The sequence below is a fragment of the Teleopsis dalmanni genome, chromosome 1 (assembly GCF_002237135.1).
Source record: "Teleopsis dalmanni isolate 2A chromosome 1, ASM223713v2, whole genome shotgun sequence".
In the NCBI taxonomy this organism is placed as follows: Eukaryota; Metazoa; Arthropoda; class Insecta; order Diptera; family Diopsidae; genus Teleopsis; species Teleopsis dalmanni.
This window is the reverse complement of record NC_051846.1, coordinates 88,261,355-88,283,890: the sequence shown is the minus strand read 5'-3', so window position 1 is coordinate 88,283,890 and position 22,536 is coordinate 88,261,355. Positions and strand designations below refer to the sequence as shown.

At 28.9% G+C, this 22,536-nt stretch overlaps 1 protein-coding gene across 2 annotated transcripts in view; it reads right to left on the bottom strand.

Moving 5' to 3' along the window:
* Positions 1 to 16,783, bottom strand: part of LOC119669824 (transcription factor AP-2-epsilon) — a 49,067-nt gene extending 32,284 nt beyond the window's left edge. For both annotated transcript variants that reach the window (XM_038079852.1, XM_038079853.1), the window contains exon 1: positions 16,684 to 16,783. In XM_038079852.1, the coding sequence (XP_037935780.1) occupies positions 16,684 to 16,740 (57 nt within the window). In that variant the 5' untranslated portion in view covers positions 16,741 to 16,783. The remainder of the gene's footprint in view (positions 1 to 16,683) is intronic.
* Between the last annotated feature and the right edge of the window lie 5,753 nt (positions 16,784 to 22,536).

Sequence of the window (22,536 nt, the reverse complement as noted above, 5' to 3'; positions counted from 1 at the left end):
ATACCGTCCGAAGAAGAGGGAAGCCCAAAACATTGCTACCATATGCAAGGACAACAAAAACATTCGACTTGTTGTCGAATGCAGGTCTAAAAAAGATCCAGAAGAGTAAGAACAGCAACAACAGCAACAGTTATTAAAAGTACAGAGTAGCGTTGATGTTTTGGTCGAAGAAGAAGTGCGGATGCTACGCACGGTTCACGGCTGCCATATCCGATTTGAATATGCAGATCATATGTAAAATATAATTTCTGACGAGGTTGAATGCTGAAAGTTAAATGATGAAGCGTAGACTAAAGACTTTAAGATTCAAGTGCTTTGCAGCTATAAATTAAGCAAGTCGAAAGGATTTTTAAGTTTTAAGTTTACAAACACAATGCTCAAAATAATGAAAATAACGAAAGAAACGATAATCGATTTTTGTTTATTATGATTTTGCTATGGTTGTCTTCTGAATTTCTTCATGCACTTGGACATACATACATATATAATATAATCATATTCGTATATTCGTATATTCGTTTATTCGTACATTTTTCAGCAAGTTTTCTTACTGTGTTATAGTCATATGGATTTAAAATGGTTTTATATATGTTGTATTTTTATTTTAATGAAGTAGTAAAACTCATTCATAAATACTTTCAATCTGTCTTCGAATGCCAGACACTAACTGGTGGAAATAGAATGCCAACTTTAATAACAACAATAACACAAAGGCAAGAATACTAATTCCAATATTGAATTTTTGAGATTGGCTTAGTCAGGGTACATACATTAGGACTTTGCTGTGAACCATCAAACTCGTCCTACACCGTTGCAACGCTGCAGCTCGCACTTCGTAGCTACTCACACCTGAGAACTTAGAGCTCAGAGCTCAGTGCTCAGAGGTAAGAGATAAGGAAAAAAAAAATAAACAACAGAAACATAAAATACAAACGGATGAACTACGTTTATTTTACAAGGAGGAGAACTCTTTTAAGTACAAATTTTTGAACGTGCAAACGTGCATTCTTAACTGCTGCTCCAAAAACGTATGATGCACTCGTATCTCATCTTGGCCAAAGAAAGAATTTACCTTACGCAGGGCACGAGCCTAACACACGTCGTCTCTACCTTGCAACAACGCAAATTAAAACGAACATACAAAGAAAAAGAAGAAGAATTTAAAATTACAATTAAATCCACTTCCTCAATGCATTTTTATTTACTAATTTTTTTAATTGCACATCTGAGAAGACATTTACTTCAGCTTTACTTCAGCTATAACGACTGGCTAGATTTTATTGCAGTAGTCACTGTCCCTCCCCACGCAGAACTCAATTACAATGTCAACACTTTTTACAAAGCTAATATACACTATAAAAAACCGTATAATTCAATTTAAGTTTGTTTGTGTATGTACGGATGTCATTAAAAATATCTCACATATTTTGTAAATATACAAACATTTTGTTCACACCACAAATATTCCGAGCGCTTCAAACCACTCTTTCTTCAGGTGGCCATTTTGTCATGAACTCAACTTAATTAAGCGTAGCTTTGCGGGCGTTCAGAAAGAAAATGATACCCTTCCTCCACTCAAGTACTTGTCGCTGGTAAATGAGTTCCATAATTGAAAAATTACGCTATGACGGAATGGTTAATTTCGTCTCTTTCTACGCTATGTTCTGGCATTGATCAATCAAAGAGTAACAAGGTGCGCAGTTATCAAAGTGAGTCATCGATTGCGCTTAACAAATTTTTTATATGACAATCATTTTCATTAAAGGGAAAACCATTAATTTTCTCTTCATTCTGTTCTCCAAATAGTTTTTTGTCGAACTTCAAAGTCATGGAGAATGGATACTTAACTGCGCTTCTACAGTAAAAATGATTAACTCTTCGAAAATTCAATTTTGATGACACTTCATGGGTGTAAGTTGCGGATATTTTCTTTCAGTTTTAATATTGTTCCCAAATATGAATAAGTTAGAATAAAACCTTTAACTAAAAATTAAGAATAATAAGGGCTCATTATAATACTGAAGTAATACTGAAAGTAAAGAGAAATCATCGAAACTGTCTTTAGTACACTGAATAAAAGAGAAGGCAGAGATGGACACAAACAATCGAACTTACTTACACTAAATTTATTTATAATTAACTGAAGTTAAATATATAATAATGTGCTTGAAGACTATGCTTATAAGTGAAGCAGTGAGTATAGCTTTAGACAGAGATATTTTTAATTCTATAAATAAAAATCTTAATTTTGTATTGCCAGTATAATATATCCAAATCCATTGGATATAACAAATCCAAATCCATTGAATATAATAAATCCAAATCCATTGGATATATTTTTATATTATGGATATGTATCTTTACCAGTTGCTTAAACGACGGCAATATGGCTATGTCGTCACATGATCTATTTTAAATTCATATTTTTATTTCACACCTTAATCAGCAATAATATACTTTTGTCAATTTATTATTAATAAATAAATGTAAATCAATATAAATATATTTATATATTTATGTACATGGAGTGCAATACAACTTTCGTAAACTAGCTTAGGTAAGGTCTTTAATTTTAGCTTCGGAAACAGAAAAAAAGGATCAATTCTGATATCTGAAGCGCGCCGACTAGAGAACGGATTCTAACGAACGGAATATTTTTTCCGTTTCACTCCATGCCAATATTGATATTTCTTGAAATGTCAGTTTTAAAATTGTAAACTTTTGTCATTGATTGCATTAAAAAAACTGGAAAGATCATCTAGCGTTAGTCCATGCAACTATTACATTGATTAAACACGCCAACTATTTTTATATCTAATATGTGTTGGAAAAATTTGTTGAAAACTCTGAATAGGCAATTCAGATTAGGGAAATTCGCATTGAGACGGCATTTATTCTCAAGGTGTATAAACCTGTATTTGTTTTTAAAATAATGAGTGTAGGATAGGAATGTACTTTTTTAAAAATCCGGTGTGCTTTTTCCCGCTATAGTTCATCCCAGTTCTTGACGCCGTCCAGGAAGCAATTAAAGAAACGCCAGTAGGCATTAAATAATGGTTCAATCAAAAGCTTGAACATCTCGAGTATGCTGATGACATGGTACTGTTGGCAAGTAGACATATAGATATGCAAGCTTTGATTAAGTATGTTTCGATACAAGCAGCCAGAGTAGGACTTAATATCAATTCTTCGAAAACTGTGTCAAAGAGAATCAAGGCAAATAAAATATCAATTTTCTCGCTAAATAGTCAAGATATCGAAAATGTTCAGCACTTTCAAAATGTGGGCAGTGTCATAAGCAGCGAAGTTGGAACTATGATCGACGTAGACAACTGTTAAAAAAAAGGAAAATCACCTTTGCAAGGTTTGGTAAGCTAATAACGTGGATAACGAGACTAAGGTCAGAAATTTAAACGCATATGTAAAATTTACTTTGCTATATGGCTGTGAGATGCAGTCGTTAACCTGATCGTTGATTCATAAGATTCAAACTTTTATGTATAGGAAGCTGCGACATATTACCGCTTTATGGTAGCTTGCTAGAATTTCTAATGGAAACCTTTGGTGTCGTACCAATCAGAAACCAATAGAAAAATAAGTTTTACAACGAAAATACGGATGGTTAGATCACACATTGAGAAAACCAATTGATGCGATTGTTCATGCTGTCATGGAATGGAATTCCTAAGAAGTAAGACGATCAGGTAGACCGAAAAGTACTTGGCGTAGGGCAAGTGAATGAAACACAGAAAACTTTTAGCCAGTATAAAATATATACAATGCAGATATACAAATACAAATATAGAATATCTATAGGGTCTTTCAGATTCATGAAAAAATTTTGATGGAATATAATTTGTCCGAGAATGATATCTGAATCCAAGCCGGTTTGACTGAAATGTTAATGAGAACTACTTCGAGCTGTTGAAGGAGATTATTCAAGTAAATGTTTTTGGTTCTTATTGCATATTGCTACTCCAGAATCCAAAAAAAAATGTCGAATTTTGCTTTTTTTCTAATAAATGAAATATATATCACAATGACTCTTGAGGGTTATTGTCCTTGTAATCGATTTTCTTTTAGAGCTTTTAGTATAAAGGGAATATTGGTCTTAAGGTTTAATTTTAAAGTAATTTCTTTTTGTTCTGACAAATATTAAATATCGCAAGAGAGTCTTTCAATAATTGAATACTTTTATTTAATAAATGTAAAGATTGGTAACTATTTTTTAAGATTCCGCTTGCCAACCCACGATGCCAAAATTACTTAAGCAAAATCTGCAGCGGCTTATTGACACTTTACGCAAACAAAATTAAACTAACTTAGTTAGTTAGTCAATTTCTGTCAATGTCAGCACTGACATGCGAAACGAGTGTAATTATCGGTTGCTGCATGTGCACCACACGTAATTATGACATTAATAGATGCAACGCATTGAGACTGCAATTTGTTTCTGCCATGCCCCGCCGAGCTTTCTCGACTGGCGGGGAACATTTTTGCAATTTTGCTGATGGCTGTTTGTTTTAATTGATATATTCTTTGCAGACATGCTAATATATTTAAATAATGCACTAGCCAAAAATCATTCAGCAGCGTTTAGCACAGATCTGCGAGCACAATCGGCCTACAGTGTTGTCGCAGTAGATTACTGTTCGGTGTTGGCTGCAAAGAACAACCTAACTATACAATCAAAGTCATATATCATTAGATACATTTGTATATGTTTTTATGTTATCTATATACCTATAATCCTTATTATTTCAAAAATCTGTTACAAATGTTGCAGATTTAGTTTAGAAACTACGTAAAGTGAATTATTGATTAAAATAAAGTGATAGTATTAAATAACTATAATAAATTGAAAATTCTCAGTCAAAATTAATGGCTTTTAATACTGAAAAACATTTATACTACTTTTTTTTCTTTAATTATCAATTTTTAGTCAGCTATTATATATTAGTCGGGAGATAGTTAGGCACAATAAAGCAATGAGTTTTACGTCAATGGAAACAATTCATTAATTATTCAGAGAATATCAGTTTTTTTTAAAAGTAAAACGATTTAATGTTGAATACTGAGTTTCTTAGGCTTAATATGGACTTCTAATTTTTTAATACCTTGCATATAATATTTTTCGCGGACTTCAATATGAAAAGCCAGTAGTGATGTAAGACATCATGGGCCATATAGGTATACCATAGACGAAATTAATTGGTCTAGATTCTTAAATTTGAAAATGATCAATAAGAAACTCTTTCAAATATTTTAATTATTTCTTTGATCCGAACATTGTAAGGTGTAGAAAACTGTCTTAAGTCTATTAAATATAGTATAGTCCACTACTCGAAATTTCGGGAATAAATTTTTGCCCAAGTATAACACAAGTTCTTATGCGAAAATTGATATCCCTGCTTACGAAATTTCTATTATCGTCAGACCATGAATGACAGAATATCTGAATGACAGAATATCTGAATTAGAGAATATCTGAATTGCATACCATTAAATTCCATCAAAAATGAAAAAAAATGGTTGCTAAATCTTTTAAAATAGTTTATTTAAATTTCATTCTTTACTATACATAATTGTGCATCAAATAAACATTTATTCTGTTTAGGAGCCGAATTTTTATTTATATTTTTTAAAATCTGCATAATTTTAAAAGAATTGTCGATTAGTATTTTAAAAAATTATTGCAATTTAAGTTAAACGATATATTTTGAGCCATTTCTCATCCATTTCCATTCATACCATAGAATTTTGATTAAAAAAAAAGAGAGAGCAACTCTGAAAAATTCTTTCGATTTGAATTTTTCTGACAATTAAATTTCAACTTTCGTATATCTTAAAGAACGTAATATATCTTATAGTCTAAAATTTAAAACATTTCATGCAAATTAAGAAAGAACATGAATGAATCATTTATATTAGTAATTTCAAGTAAAAATATTTAAATAAAATTTTGACGAATCATATTGTCGGAGATTCATGCGACGGAGAAAGATACACAAAATAACACATCAGTGGGTTCGACCAATAGAAACTTATTCGCCCATGACTTCACAAGTGATGTTACCAATTCATTCATTACGACGGATGGATTACGATGGATATTGTCGATTTTTCGTGAACTGCGCGAACGAATAAAAAATTAAAAGTTAGTGAAGTTATAGGGAAATTTTTTTATTAGTACAGTAGTTGTCCGATTTAACGAGAGGTTATTTGCACAGCTCATTCATTTTTGGAGACTTTTTTTAAATTTATTTTTAAATTTTATTTTGCTCTTATAATAGTTTTTTTCTTGAACTATTATAATAGAAAATTATTGACTATTCTATATATTCTATATTACATTCTATGCAACGAATATTGTATTTAACGAATATTACATTCGTTTTACAGAACATTCAACAGAAATAAGCCGTTCGTTTAATTAAACATTCGTTAAATGGAACATTCGTTAAATAAGGTAATTGTTGTTTTAAGCGACTACTGTATTAGCTGTTTCTGTATGTTTGTATTTTATTACATTTCTTATTATAAATATTAGTCCACTTTTGCTTCTCTATAAAAAATAATCTTGGTCAAAGGCAATAGTTAATAGATGTTATAAATGTCATTTATCAGAAACAGAGTTGCATTTAAAACAATGTGAAAAATTTAAAAGCTCACTGAATTTTGTTACCTAATCTATATAAATTTGAATATCTCTGTAAATATATATTACGATGATTAAAAGTATTTGTAAAAATAAGTTACTTTTATTAACATACTTATATTTTCAAATAATAACCTCGTTGTCTATAAAAAACAGGTTTTCTGGTCGGTAATAAGAACTTTTAACCTTATTTTGGGATATGATTTTAGGTAAAGATAGGGCTACCTAATTTTAAATTTATCAAAGCACAGAGAGATATTGATGCCTTAAATGTAATTTTTTTAAAGTATCTGGAGCTTTCGCAAAATCTTCAATATCTTACACGGTCGCAAAGATATTCATATTACTTTGGTTATTTGTTGTGGAGAAGACATTAACTTATTATAAACTTATGATGTATTCCATAGCAAAATTTTTAGAAAATTTATACTAGTGTTAATATCATTTATGAGATATTCATGATCCTGAATAACGATTTCGATAACCGAGTTACTCGAGATTGTGAATACCACTAATGTTTCAGGCAACTCGGTTTGTGGGATCCTGAAAAATAGTTTTTCGATTGCGTTTGTGAGAACACAGAAAGCCATTGTCGCCATTGTCTTGAAATATTTGCGTCCGCTGCTTGTTAGGAGTTTCGCTAATAACATAATTATTTTTAAGGAAGACTTCTTAAAGCACGTAGAAAGAAAAATAATTTTTATTTCAATTTAAGCTAGTTGATAGTTAGTTATAACATTAAATGCTGTTGTTACAATAGATTATTGCCATTGTCAACGAAATTGTTGAAATTCTGTTGTTTAAATGGGCGTACCTGAGAAATCGGAATCCTCAGTTAGATGGACGTATACAGAGTTTTACACAAGGATTTTTCAAAACTAATTTAGAATTGTTATAAAAATTGTTTTGAATTGAAAAAACATCTACAATATTATATTTATTGTAAAATGATTTGAAATGTTTGAGGGGCGGTTTGAACTTTAAAACCCCTCTTGTAGTCGCTAATGGAACAATGGCTTAATCACATTGCAATGGCTTGAAGAAGTTATGCATTTCTTTTCAAAATCGAAAACAAGAAAGATTGGTCCTTAAATTAAAAAAACGATCATTCTCAAGACTTCATAATTTGGAAATTTTTATATCACTAAAAAACTAAATAAAACTTTAATTTAATTCATGAACTTGAAAATTCCTGAGTAAAAGCTGATACGAAGCCATAAAACAATTAGGCGACAATTACGCTCCGAAGAAGAGCTTCAAACTAATTATGTTTTTATTAAAGGAATTTAGATTTGTGGGAATTTCGTACTTCTCAAATTCGACGAAATGAGGAGTTTAGACGGTTTTGTGCACAGACTCCACCGCACGCAAATTGTATGCGTTCGACACTCATAAATTATATTTTGGCAACGCATCACGCAAATAAATTCGATGACTTCTTGGCATCGCATATTTCGCATATATCGCATATATCGTATATATCGCATATATGGCATATATTGTGTTATATTTTGTGTTTTTTCTCTGTTTTTATTGTTTTGTATGTCTGTGCGATTATGATGATAATGATGATGTTGTTTGTGGGCGATGACTTTTGTTTGCGAGTTTTGTTTTGCTCTATTTCAGGTTGTCTTAAAATTCCATAGTTTCCGAGAACAAAAAATAAGCAACCGTATAATTTGGCTAATTGAATGGGGGTGGGAATTGATACACTCAGAACAGGTTATCAAACGATTTGACTAGTTTTTTTTAGTTTTTTTCTTTTTTTTTGTCTCCCATTGCCATAATTTATGGTGAATATACTTTTTATTTAATTTTATTTTTTTTTATCTTATATGCGCTCGTATTAACGTTAAATTTCTTAGTGTAACTTAAAATTGTAATTTAAAATATTTGTCACATGCGTTTATGATAAACAAATCTACTTTTCATAGATTCGAGCTATTACTTTAAAAACAAAATGAAATTAATAATAGCGAATTAGATCCATTAAGTTAGGAGAAAGCTAATTAGATCCATTAAATTAGAAAATTGTTGAACTATTTGTGATATATTATACTAAACCATATCTTTTATCGCTAAGATCACTGCCGTTTTAAACAATAATCCATTTCTCATGGATCCATTTTTTATTCCTTCTAAGAAGTCAGTAAACAGTGAGTCCTCAAATGAGTTCATATATCAAATATGCTGAATTCGCTTAATGAAATAATTAATTTCTACTAACAGTAGTCGTATTTTTTTCCTTCAGAGTAGCAAAAAAATACTCGCAATTTACGAAAGAAAACATGCGAAACCACAACAATACTCTTAAAATCTTAACAGTTAGGTATAATCCGCAAATATTTTTACGTCTTAAGTTTTAATGCTGACAAATTGAAAAATCAGTCTATTGTAAATGCTCACAGGAAATATGTTGCAAAACTCCAATCATCCTTTAAAATTATATAAGCATTTCATTAACTAATAAATTCAAATACATAAATAAGTAAATTAATTTAAATATATAAAATAAAAATGCTTGCCATTGCTCTTCTAATATTCATTTTGTTTTCTTTTATTTAAATTATTTAATTTTTAGTGTTTACAATTTTTATATATTATATTCCTCACAACATAACAAAAACATATGTCAAAAAAATCATTTAATATATTTTAAAATTGATGCCAATTTATTTCAACCAGACTTGCTCTTGTTTTATTATAACTTTGAAAGAAAAAAATAAGACTAATATAAGACTAAATATCATCTGCTTACAATTGAAATGTAAACAAACAGAAGGTCTTCTAGAACTTTAATAGAATTTTCTGACACATACAAGTACTTTCACATGCAATAATCAACATATAATCAACATATGTGAATGGAAACGGCTAAATTCTAATTTGATTAACAACTCATTTTATCTGCAGTGGAAACATGGTATGTATTACTTTTTAAAAATTCATTTTTGTTCAACTTAATTTTAATTATTCGTATCTTTTCACCATGAAAATATTTTAATAGACAAATCAAAGTAAAAGATAATTACTTTAATTTTCATGTTTCAAGTTCGTTATTGAACGAAACTTTCTTATAAGGCTATAATATTGAACCGAATTTATATTATTGTTTATATGAAGAAAACGTATCTACATGCAATTTTTGTGCGTAATCAACCTTCTTTATACGGAATGTCAGTTTTGATCGAAAAAACGTTGAAGCAATAAAACGTTTTTCTCAATTTGCTTGCATGTAGGGAACTAAATTATCCTCGTACGTTTGAGTGCGATCCTTGGGTATAATTTGGCTTTAAATTTGCATGTCAGTCAAATTGAAATGATTTACGTTTAACAGTGATTTTAGTTGACAGGGAAATGAAGTGATCGATACTTAAATTACAGAGTACACTTTGCATACGGAACTACACCCACTATTGCAGTAATAAAAATTCTCCGAAATCTAATGTTACTATTTACATTCGGATCGAAAAGCCATAGCCAAGAGCTGGGGCTGGCGGTTCAAAGAACAGTTCAATTAATTGTTTCATTGTTTCTAATAAATAAAGTACCGCTCCATATATATTATTATATCACTTTTAGTTACTTTTTAATAGGTAATCTTTTTTCCATTATTGCACAAGATTGGCACTACAAACATTTATTGGTATTTGGGTTGAGGGTATATGCATTACCCAACAGCACATTTTCATATTATGAATCATTAATTTGGGAACACTTTTAGGGGAACATTGCCCCTGCACCTAAGGCATGTTTAGGTGACATAATTTTTTTTCTTTTCACTGCTTTTTTTTGTCTTTATTTATAATTTTCATAGTCATAGTTAAGAAACTTTACCGGATTATGGTTTTCGATATCGTTTAGTGCTTGTCGTTTAGCCTCTCAGTTCTTATGAAAGTGAGGATTTCATTGAAGAATTATAATTACATGTTAAAGCAAAGAATGGATCGGTGAACTCTGATCAACTTCAGACTGCTGTAACTTTTAAACTGGCATCACAATGCATCTATATTATATTCAATAATGGCCGATTTTTTTGTGTACGAGCACATGGAAGTATTTGCCTTTCAGTTTTTTGGAAACAATTTTTTCTCTGATGGAATAAACTCTCCTCTGATGAAAGCATTTTGATAATTTACCAAGTCGTATAAAAAAAAAATGAAGTTCAGGTTCTTACAAAATGCAGATATTGCAATGATCAGAAGAGCTTAAGCATTGTGATTTGTAATAGGTTGGGTGATCATATCAGTTGACATTCAAAGCGAGAAAGATAATGCGAATAGCTGTAGACAAAGTATTGGAAGATAGCATAGAAGGAAACATTTTGATAACAGACGTTTCCAGAAGAATTTGTGTCGAAATACAAAGTACAAAGCAATTAACAATGGCTGAGATACAACACAAATGTTAAAGTATTCTGATTATTGGTATGGATATTTTATAGGTTAATGTCAGTACTAAAAAATACTAGTGTTGAAGTGCTTAAGAAAGACGTTCTTTGTTCAAGAAAGACGTTCTTTGCTGCAGGTTACCATTATTCCAGCGTAGGTTTTGCTTGGTCCATACTTCACGGACCGTCTCAATAATTCAAGGTGAATTCGTTAAATTTATTTATTTTGGTTTAAAAATTTGAATTAATATATATAAAATTTATATTATATAATATAATTTTCCTATTGTTGAGGTTAGAAATATATGTTCCTTTGCAATAACATAGTATTATAACGATGTTTTATTAAATTCAATTTTCTGACTTCCTTTTAAAATTAATTTTGAAAATGATTGTAATTAAATCAACTAGTTTTATTATCTTTTTTTTGGTTTTGGAATGAATATGATCATCATATCTGCAATAGATTCTTGTTACCGTTTCTAAATTATTTAATAATTTGGAAAAGGTCCAACAACACTTTCACAGAGACAAGTATTATTTTTATATTAAAATTCTATTAAATTTATTTAATTAATTTAATTTTCTGAATTTTTCACTTCAACATTAAATTTGGTGTGTTGCTGACTTAGAGAGTTACTTGAATCAAAACCTTGGATCAGTACTATATTATCTATATAATTTTTTAAATAAAATAAGTTATTGTCGAGTTCTTGAAAAATATGGTTATATTTCCTGCACCTGTCAAACAGTGTTAACTCTCCCAAGGTTTTATAGAGCAACTACTTTGACAGCATATTACAAAATCATTACTACGCCACCTATTGTAAGGCCAAACCCACGATACTGAACTATTTCTTTACTATAACACATTCAGTGATACAGTTTCTGAATAAATAGCTCTCATTTTGGGCGCTACCAATTTCCTAAAAAAAATTTTATACAAAATAGTAGAATAAATTTTTGACATTTTTGAGATACTCATATTAATAGTGAATTCTTTATGTATAATAAATGCTGAAAACCAGTGTTTTTATTTTTCTAAGTTAATTTCTAAGACGATATTCCTAAGGAATTAAGCAGTACCTTACACAGTGTTTGCTGGCTATCTCTACAGATCTCTTAAAAACTGTTGGATATTTTTAATAATTTTTAAAACTGTTTATTGGTATTTTATTTACTTAATTACAAGAAAAAAATGTCAGCACGCTTTAATCAATTTGCACCTTTAAGCGTTTTAATGAATTAATGTTTTATTATTGCAATAAAATAGAAAATAAAAAATTGTTTAAAATAATATAACGGCTAAATTAATGAGTTAATTGGTCTTTTCAACTATAAACATAAACAATTTATTTTTTATTTATAGACATTTGTTTCCATATTTCATCTTATGATTTCGTAAAATTTCATTTGGTTATAATTAATATTTTTAATTAAGTTTTTAGCGACAACATTTCAGAAATGCCTAACCTGCCCAATGCAAAATAACATAATAAATATCAAGTATATTAACAATAAATAAGTAAAAATTTATATCTTGTTCTTGTAATCAATGTGAAATTTTTTGAGAATACAGACGTAGAGAAAATCGCAAATCATTACCAGTAATTATAAGAACCCCGGTAAATCGTTAAACGCCTCATTGAGCCTCATTCTTTGCTTTTATCCATCGTTGCTGCCAATCAATTGTTGGACATTTGTTGGACTCTTTCATATTATTTCATTTTTCTTCCTCGCGATCTTTTCGAACTTATTGTACTTAGGAACGCGGTTTTAATATTATATTAAGTACATTGTCCGCAACCCCTGGGAGTACTTTTTCTTCCTATCCTAATCTCCAGCTCGTCATTGAATAGTAGATAAAATGATAGATTCTTTATTTAATTTAGTTGTTACATACTACATTGATCTAAAAATCCCTAATAAGACTTTGAGAACAGAGACATGGTTTTTAAGGACAATGTCCACATATTTCATCTGCATGAGAAAGAACTGAAACTGATTTTAAGAGGTGCTTAAAAACTCTTTGTTTAAGCAGTAATACATAGGTTGAACAGATAACATTCTAGTTTTATTCATTATTTTTTTCCCTCGCTGTCGTTATTGATTCGTTTTTATTATGCAAAAATGTAACTTAACTATCTGGAACTTGTTGTTTCCCATTGAAACCAATTGCAGTATGTGTTGTTTTATCTTAAATTGTAAGTATCTTTCTCTTTGTTCTTGATGTACGGATCATAACACTATCTTCAGCGTTTACAAATAGTTGCAATGACTCTGAATATTATATATAAACTATATTGTATAATATATAAAATTAATTTACACAGTTCTTATGAGAAAGTAGCGAGAAAAAATGTTGTGTGCTGAGAGTGGAACTAAACATTCGCACTACGCTGGAGTCTACGCCTTTAAAAGAGTTGAATACGTGTGAATCAGCTAATGCAGAGAGAAGATTCCACCAATAACGATATGACTTTGTTGTAAGATGTGACATCTAATAGTTAATTAAAAGATAGTAGTTCATTTGTATGGCATATATATGATATAGTTAACCAATTTCATTCATTTTTTTAAGTTATTGGCTATGATTCAAAGAAATTTGGTCTCCCAACAGCTGAGATATTAGTTTACATTTTAACAAATAGAAAAACGGTCATTCACACCTCTCCCATATTTTCATTATCATTTCATAGAAATTCTAATATCGTTAGTATACACTTAATTCACAATATATGAATGATTCGATTTGTGTATTTGAAACTTTATTAATTGAATATGCGTACATACTTATATGATATATGCTTTTACTATATACTTTTTTATTTATTATTATTATTTTGCCATTTCAAGAACAGCCAAAGAGATATTAAATTTGCTTATTTAATATTTGGAACTTAATGGGGAATGAAGTTTCACACTGTGACCTGTAGGTGGGATTTGATAAGAAACATAACTAAAGTTCTGTTATAAATATAGTAAAAATTGATTTGCTGAATATATTTTTCTATTTTTTAGAAAAGTTATAATTTTTAAATTATATGATAATAAGTAAGTCAGCGTTTTCGATTGGTAAATCTGGATTTAATTTAGATTTACTCTCGATCTGTCAAAATTTGTTGTCCAAACATTTTTAGAGTAATGTATAATTTTTAGAGTAATCTAACATTATTTTAATCGTGTTAGTAGACATTTATATTTTTCACAAATACATATATTTTATATATATTTTTGTTTGTTAATCATATTAAATAACCGGTGATTTCATGGTAATCTTGAGTGTTATACGTTTCGTCCAAGATATATGAATGGAAAATAGAAAATGAAAATTGCACTAAAAGTGCATTAAAAAAGCATTTGAATTGAAAAAATTACCCCAGATTTACCAATCAAAAGCTCTATAAATATCAAAATTATGTTTTTTTTATTTTGTGTTTAGAATCCGTTTGTAATTTTTGTAATTTTTTGTTAACACATTAAATGGTCATCATTTAAAGTAAAGGACTTTGAGGATTGTCGATTACTATCCATTATCCAACCCAAATAGTTTCTGATATAAAGCAAAGAATTTATAAGTTGTTTTTAAAAACCGATCCACGGATATGGGCACAAGAATTTGGGTTACGGCGGGAACACAAATGTATAACAGGATTTCGTTCTATAAAACGTCTTACACAAGAATATATATTTTGTACAAATTTTGAAGTTATGATCTATTTCTATTTACTTCAGATATCATCAACACAAATGTCTAATATTCACTTTTTCTTAAGTGCCACGTTTTGTTTATGTGAATTGGCCAACAAGACAACTCGATTAGTCACCACTGAAATTTTTTTTTGACAATTTTTGAAACTCCAAAGCTTTGAAAAGGAACACATTTCAAGTTATGGCTGTTCTATTATTAGTTATGTATCGAGAAGTTATCAAAAATTGTAACAAAGTATCCAGTATTGCAAGATGTCCTATAAAGAAAGTTTCCAACAGTATATTACAATAAAATTTGATCATCAATTCAATCACAAGTGCTTTTTGAACGTTAACTTTTCAAGCTAAAAAATAGATAATCCTGCTTTATTCATTTATAGGGTGTTGGATTATGAATTCTCCAATTTTAATAACTTTTGTTCCAATGTTAAGTAAAATAAAAGAGAATTCGAAGAGTTCATATGTATGATTTAGGTTATAGTTAGCTTTAATCTGTCAACTTTTAATAACTATTTCATCTATGAAATTTGTTGATTATAGTTTAACTTTATGAGATTAAATTGTTTTGTGTTTCATTGATTAAGACTAGTTCTCCATATCTGATTACTTAATCAAGGATGTATTTTTGAAAAAGCAAATATACAATCTATTGTAAGCAAATATTTTTGAAATATTTTATTCATAAAACAGAATATAAAATATGAAAAGTAATTAAATCAGAGTTTTTTTAAGGAACGCAAAGTGTGGACATTTAAAGGACAGTAGCCATTAAACAGGTTCATAGGAAAGTACTTCCTTAACAGTCTGTCGGAGTATTCATGGTTAAAAGAAAAAAAAGATCTGTTAAATTACATAAACTGAACAGTTTAGATTTAGGTTTGACTATCTTAAATTTTTTTCGATAAGTACGAAAGTTATTTCAAATAAATATCTCAGTTATGAACAAATAAGAAAACTATTGATTGTGTTATGAATGTGTGGCTTGCCACACAATTTTCTAATAATTATATTCAAGCAGTCCAAAATAAAGCTTCGAAAAGATAAGTCAAAGCCATGTTATACTTCAAACTTTTGATAAAATATATGAAATCTTTATATATTATTTTGTAACAACTTGCTTGCGATATCACCTGTGGTAAGGATATGACAATTATAAGTTGTGATATTCAGGGTCTTTGTCAGTGTCAATGCCATAGTTGTATTCATATTGATAAAGGATTAATATGTCAACACTCTGATATTAATAAATGATATATGAAACAACTTATAAAATCAAATAATATCATGGTTTGATTTAGAAATTTGTCTTTAGTAAGGTTTGCATGTGTTTTTCCTATAGAAAGTCCGTTTAGGTCCTTTAAGGAATACAAGCTGTAAATACCCGATTAACACATGTTTGTTATAGAGATGAAAAGTCAAAATTTAAAAATAAATCAAGATTGCTATTATAATTATTGGGCTATGATCTTACATTTCTGTGTTTAGTCTTAGCTTAAATAATACTAAAAACATATAAAAATAAGTCGGTATAAATCGGGCTGAAACAATTCAATAGAGTTGAAGTTCATTCTTAATTTTATAAATCATACGTTCCGTGAAACAAGGCACGGGTAGAAAAATAAGAGAATTGAATGCCAGTGATATTTCATAAACACTGCAGTGCTTAGTTTATGATCGACTTATATTCAAAGTCGTGTGAACAGGTTAATCGTTAATTAGATTTGATTAGATTTTACAAAAGAAATGTAAAAATTGTTTCTCTATATATTCTGATGTCACATAGTTTTTAAGATTAAAATGTGTATATATTTGAATTATAATTTTTATTTTTTTTTATTATATTTTTGTTTTTCATTAATTTAATTTGGTTTTGGACTTTATTTAAGTCATATTATTTTTGCACTGATAAAGTCAGAGAACTCACCATCATAAATTTCTGATCCTCGAATTGATGTTCATTTGTTCGATGAAGAATATGCATTTTGCTTATTGATTTAATCCGTCTGATTTAATTACTTTATTGTATTTTATAATTTTTGTAAAGATTATTGTGTGTAAAGATAAAAATAATTTGAATTTATTCAACTTTAGTTTTATATTAATAATAAATAATTTATATAGTTAGTGAATCACATTTGGTCAAAACTCTTGTTTAATTTAGTGGAACAGGTACAATTACAAAAATTGTTGGTTAAGTTTGTTTGGCACTTGTGGAAGGCAACTATTGTTTTATTTTAAATATTAATAATTTTTTTTAAATAATAGTTAACATGCAACAAATGATTGCATATCGCTTGAATGTCTTTCACGTTAGAAAAAAGTCAGAACTCGTTTATCCTTAGACACTTGCCGTCGTTGTTTCGAAACTCTTTGAAAAGTTTGGCGCGTGCTGCGAAAATTACACAGAAATCCGTCATTTCTATTAAAGACGCGTTTTAATTCCAGTTTCAGTCTTGTGACTCGTTTTCGTCGCTGCTCGAGTCGCAGATGTGTTACTTCAATTACTTATTTCAATTACTAATTATAGTTCCTTATTGTTTATTTTCCTGCAGGAAAGGCTTTTCAAGTGTGGGCCAGCGTGTAAATAACCCCCAAAATATCGAAAAGAATTTCCTTAACAAATCTTAAATCCAAATTAACGACCGGCAAACGCGAATTGCCCTTGCGCAGCCACAGACGGTAGTTTTCGACTGAAACTGAATTTTCTGGTTGGCCATAAAAACCTCCAGGGTATGTAAGCAACTGTTTGGCTAGCTGCTTGTTGATTTTGTTTGAGACGTCTGCCATGAGCTGGCAGTGTCTATTCGCTGCTGCTAAGCGGTGAGCACGCTCTTTGCCGTTTCTCTTCAACATGTCGGAGATTAAGAGAAAAATGCTCACATTTGTTTGAAGCGATATTAATTAATTATTCCATTGGCGGGAAGCTACCAAGCTTCATCAATTATTATCGAATTATTTACTGGGATTCTCATTGGATCCAATATTATTATACAGAAAATTGATATATTAAAAAGACTCTAGAAATAGTTCTTTTTTAAATTAAAAAAAAAAACATTATATAAAATAATATAAAAAATATTATTTAAGTTTTAAGAAAGTTTCGTACTTCAACTTTAATATCTTTTAATAACTTTTAATAATATAATGTAATGATATAGTGTAGTGTAATGTAATGACGTTATTATAAATATAATTCGAACTCAATAAGTAGCTCTACTATGTTAAGTTGTAAAAAATTAACCATGGCGTTTTTCACCTTTCTAAAGGAAAGCTTTATGTTAGCAGCAATTTTAAGTACCACTACAAAGCCGGAATATAATAAAAAAAATTTATTTTTTACATATTTTTTTTTAATATTAAAAAAAGAGTTTTAATTTTATTTGAAATTTGGAATGTACAACAATAAAAATATGCATATAATATGGAAAATATTTTGCTCATTAAATTTGTTCAATATAAGAGAAAACTTACAGAAGAGTTCTTTTTTAAGAGAGTTCCAGTGTAAAACAAAATATTTAATCTATTGTTTTTGTTTTATATTCAAGTAGCTTCAAGCATGTTTTATATCTTTCTGTTCCTTTTTTTAGTAGCCAAGAGAGGGAGAGCTAATAAGTTATTTATTTGATACTGTAGTTTTCTCTCGCAGCCATTTATATTTAGCGAAGCCACGCCTCACATGCTGCTTAAAACAATAGGCGGGCAAAAATACATACCCGTTTACACGCTGAGTGACTTATGCTCAAATGTACACAATTCAGAAAAGAATGCATGCAGTACATACAAACGCAGAGTAGAGCGCGTTGTGCAAACAGATGCGATGAACAGCCCGCATGCCTGAAGGATATGCACGGCTCGAGCTACTGGCCAGGATTCAGGCATTGATTGGTATGTGTGCTTCTGCTTAAGGGAACATAGTTGCCTATAGAAACACGTAATTTATGCTGCAGCAGCTTCGCTCAACTGCCGAAGTTTGTTTGCTGTTTGTCTTTCATGGTTGTTTGTGTCGTCTGTTTAAGGGTGCCATCCCCAGAAATACGGATATAAGGGATGCTTTTTAATTAATATTGATTATTTAGAATATATGAATGAAAATATACTTATGTGTATGTGGATATGTGCACAAATTTATTTTTCGACAAAATTTTGTAATTTTTTTTTCATGTGTAATAATAATATATTTCAAAAAAAAAAAAACCACGACGAGTTTCCGTGAAATAAACAATTATTAATTTTTTATGAAATATACATATATACGCATATACATAATTTTGTCTTTAATGTAGTTCTGTATACCGTTAAGGTTTTTTAAATAAAAATAATATAAATTACATTGGTTATATATAAGACATACACTCGTATTTTTAATAAATTTCAAATATTTTAATGTTAATGTTTTCATGCCGAAAGTGACGTGTCTTTATGATGAAAAAAAAACTATTTTAAAAGTTTGACTTCGAATAGCAAAGCAAAGATAAGAACAAAAATTTAGTTAATTTATTAAAATTTGGCTGACCATGTAACGCTGTTTCGAGTATTCATCATCAGTGGTCTTAGGAAACATTCGAAGTTCTTTTATAGTCCGTATATAATTTGTTTTGACTAAATATTTTAATCGAAGATTAAATGACTCTAACACCAGTGCTACGTAAGTATTGTTGATATTTGTAATATAATTATATACTTTTAAACCATTTAATTTAAAACTCTTATAAAATTTATATACAAATCAATTAAACTTACAAGAATGTAAGTGGAATTTAAAGTAATGAGAATTGATCAAAATTATTTAACATTTAGGCAGATGGTTCCGTCTAAAGTGTCAGTTGATATATCGGTGTATGCTTCTACGCCCACAAATTGCTTTTCTCTCATTGCGAAACGGATTTTTCCAAAAATATAAAAACCTCATAAGTTTAAACTGGAAGAATACGCGGGGTGGTTAGAGGTTAATATTAGATTTTTAGCAAAATAGGTGGTCAAAAGCTCATCTTTGATTATAGGAGCTCCACGTTGAATTATACTATGTTCAGATGGAGTAAATATTTTTGTTAGGGTTTCAATTATTTTAATATATTTTATAATGTTTTGCCGATTTCATTAATAAATTTTTAAAAGTATATCACATTTCATTTTCCCATCTAAATTCTAAAAAGAGAATTGCTTTTTTCATAATTACTTTTGAAATTACTTAAATTTATAAATATACTTTCTCATTTAAGATTAACTTTTGCTTAGAGGAGAAGTCTTAACTTAAAGTGTATGAATTTTAAATAAAGTTTTTTCGTTAACTAATCTGTGTATGAACAATACTTAATGATTATATTGGAATATAGTTAAAGTTGATTTAATTGAAAGACTTGTAATTATCTAAAACAGATAGCCTATTTTTGAAGATAGAAAATATATTGTCAAAATATTAAGTTTAGATCCTTATGTTGGGCTGATTTACTATACTTCTGACTAGATTGCGTTAAGATTATTTTAAAAATAATGCCTGCAATTGTTAAAAGCGAAGCTGCAGCAATTAAATAATCTTAGTAAATGTCGCCCACTGCTGAGGACGTGCGACAAGAAAACTTCTTCTTGGTTTTGTCTCTAACCAAGAAGTTGAGTGTCGAAAGTGTAGCGCCCAAACACTCTGTCAGCTGAACCTATTAAAATTGCTAGTGCCTTTGAGATCAATAATCTTTGGACGCCCAGGGAAATTTGACGAATGATTTGACGACTTCTGTAAAAACATAAAATTTTGCTTAATATTAAATGCCAATAAAAACAAATATAATATTAAAGTATCATAATAAATTGTTTTATCTTTTTCAATACTGAATTCGCATAGTTTATTGTTCAGCTTTTGGCATTTAAATTGCGGACAAATGAGTTTTTCATGCAAATTTGACAAAGTTTTTACTTTAATTAAAGTTTATTTTTTAAATATTGTGTTTATATGTGGTTAATTATACATATATGGCTTCTTTGACTATTTTTTTTTTGATCATTTGATATCTTTAGTGAAGTCATAATTTAATATTTTATTTTTATATTATCTTATGTCGCTCCTGTTTTATGTATTGCCACGCCTTCATTTTACATCTTACACGTCTTACCGTATCTTTTTCAAAAAATCTTGTTGAACTTTATTAAGTTTATTTTATTAATTCAGTATTACGAACTAAATTATACTATAAGGAATTTGAATTTAACATACGAGTGTTTTTCGTAGATCGAATTTATTTTTTAAGAATATAAGAAATGGAAGTTTCGTTAAGTGAAGAATTGAGACATTAATACCCTGTGAAGGTTTAACGAAAAAATAAATAGACAATATTGACATAGACTTCCTTAACAGATCTTTTATGTCGAACACAAGAACCTTTCCAAACTAAAGATATGTTGGCGTTGACCAACAGCGTGGTCAACAGCTATTGCCTCAGAAGCTTCCTCCTGGTTCTCAGCACAGTTGATAACTTACGTAGACATCTCATTATGGCTTTAAAAGAGACATTGTTTTCTGAATTTTTTTTTGTATTTTGTTAACCGAGTAGTATGGAAAGGAAATGGTTTTCAAATCGCAAAGGTTTAAAAAATAAATTTATTTTACGAATTGAAAATATTTTCCGAATGGTTTTCTATACATATTCTTTTTGAAACTCTTTTCAAATACTTAAGTGCTTATTCCGTAAGCTGGCATTTATTTAATAGTTCAACTAAAGTGGGTTACTTCATAATTGATATTAATCTAATTTGGAAGCGAAATGCATTCATTCATTTTTATATTATTTTAATTAATCGAATTTTTGGCTGATCATATAGATGTGGCGAGTATTTTCAAATACCCATCATCAGTGGTCTTGGAAATAATTCTTGTATTTAATGATTGGTAAATAATTTTTTGAGACTGCAAGTACCAGGAATCGTACTCGTGTCCTGCCAAATTATATTATATTAAATTATATTAAAAAAAGAGATAATATATTTTTAATTCAACAATTATCTTAACCTGTAACTTTAATTGTAAGTCTTTGGATTTCAACGGATTTTATTTTGTCCTCATTTAAATTTCCGAATACATAAATTCAGAAGATAAATTCAAAACAAAACAATATAAATTTGTATTTCGTTGAAACATAAAAATATCTACGAGTCTAACTTAACCTTAGAAGATAAAACTGAGAGTTTTTCTTACTTCCGACGTAAAACTTATTAAATTCATTGTATATTTTTAACACCTAAAAGGTTCTTTAATTATTTTAAATTACAAAGAAATTAAAATATTTTTTTCTGCAAATAATTACTTCTTGTATGGTCTCCAATTTAAAGTATTAATTCTTTAAAATTCATTTTTCTTTAATAAATTATTAATTCTTTAATAAATTTTTTCATTTTTTCGATAAGAAATATTTGCAGATGGGTTGGTAACCTTTCTATAGTCCTTTTATTTAAGAGCTTGTTAAGTTAACTGTTGTTTTAAGCACGAAAAGATGGTGGTATATATCTATCTTTGCCGTCTTTAAAATCAAAAGCAAGTAATAATGGTTTTTGTTTCTGTTTTCTTCGGTTCGTTAATATACATAGTATATAGGACAATAATAAAGATAATATAAAAACAATTCTGGTTTCAATACTTAATATATTATAAAAAGGTATAATAAAAGGATATATATATTTAAATATTTGTATACCTTAATTTTGTTTAATGTATGGTTAAAATTACCGTAAAAAAATCAAAAAATGGTTTTAATGTTATATGGTACATATAAAATGGTGGGTCTGTGACGTC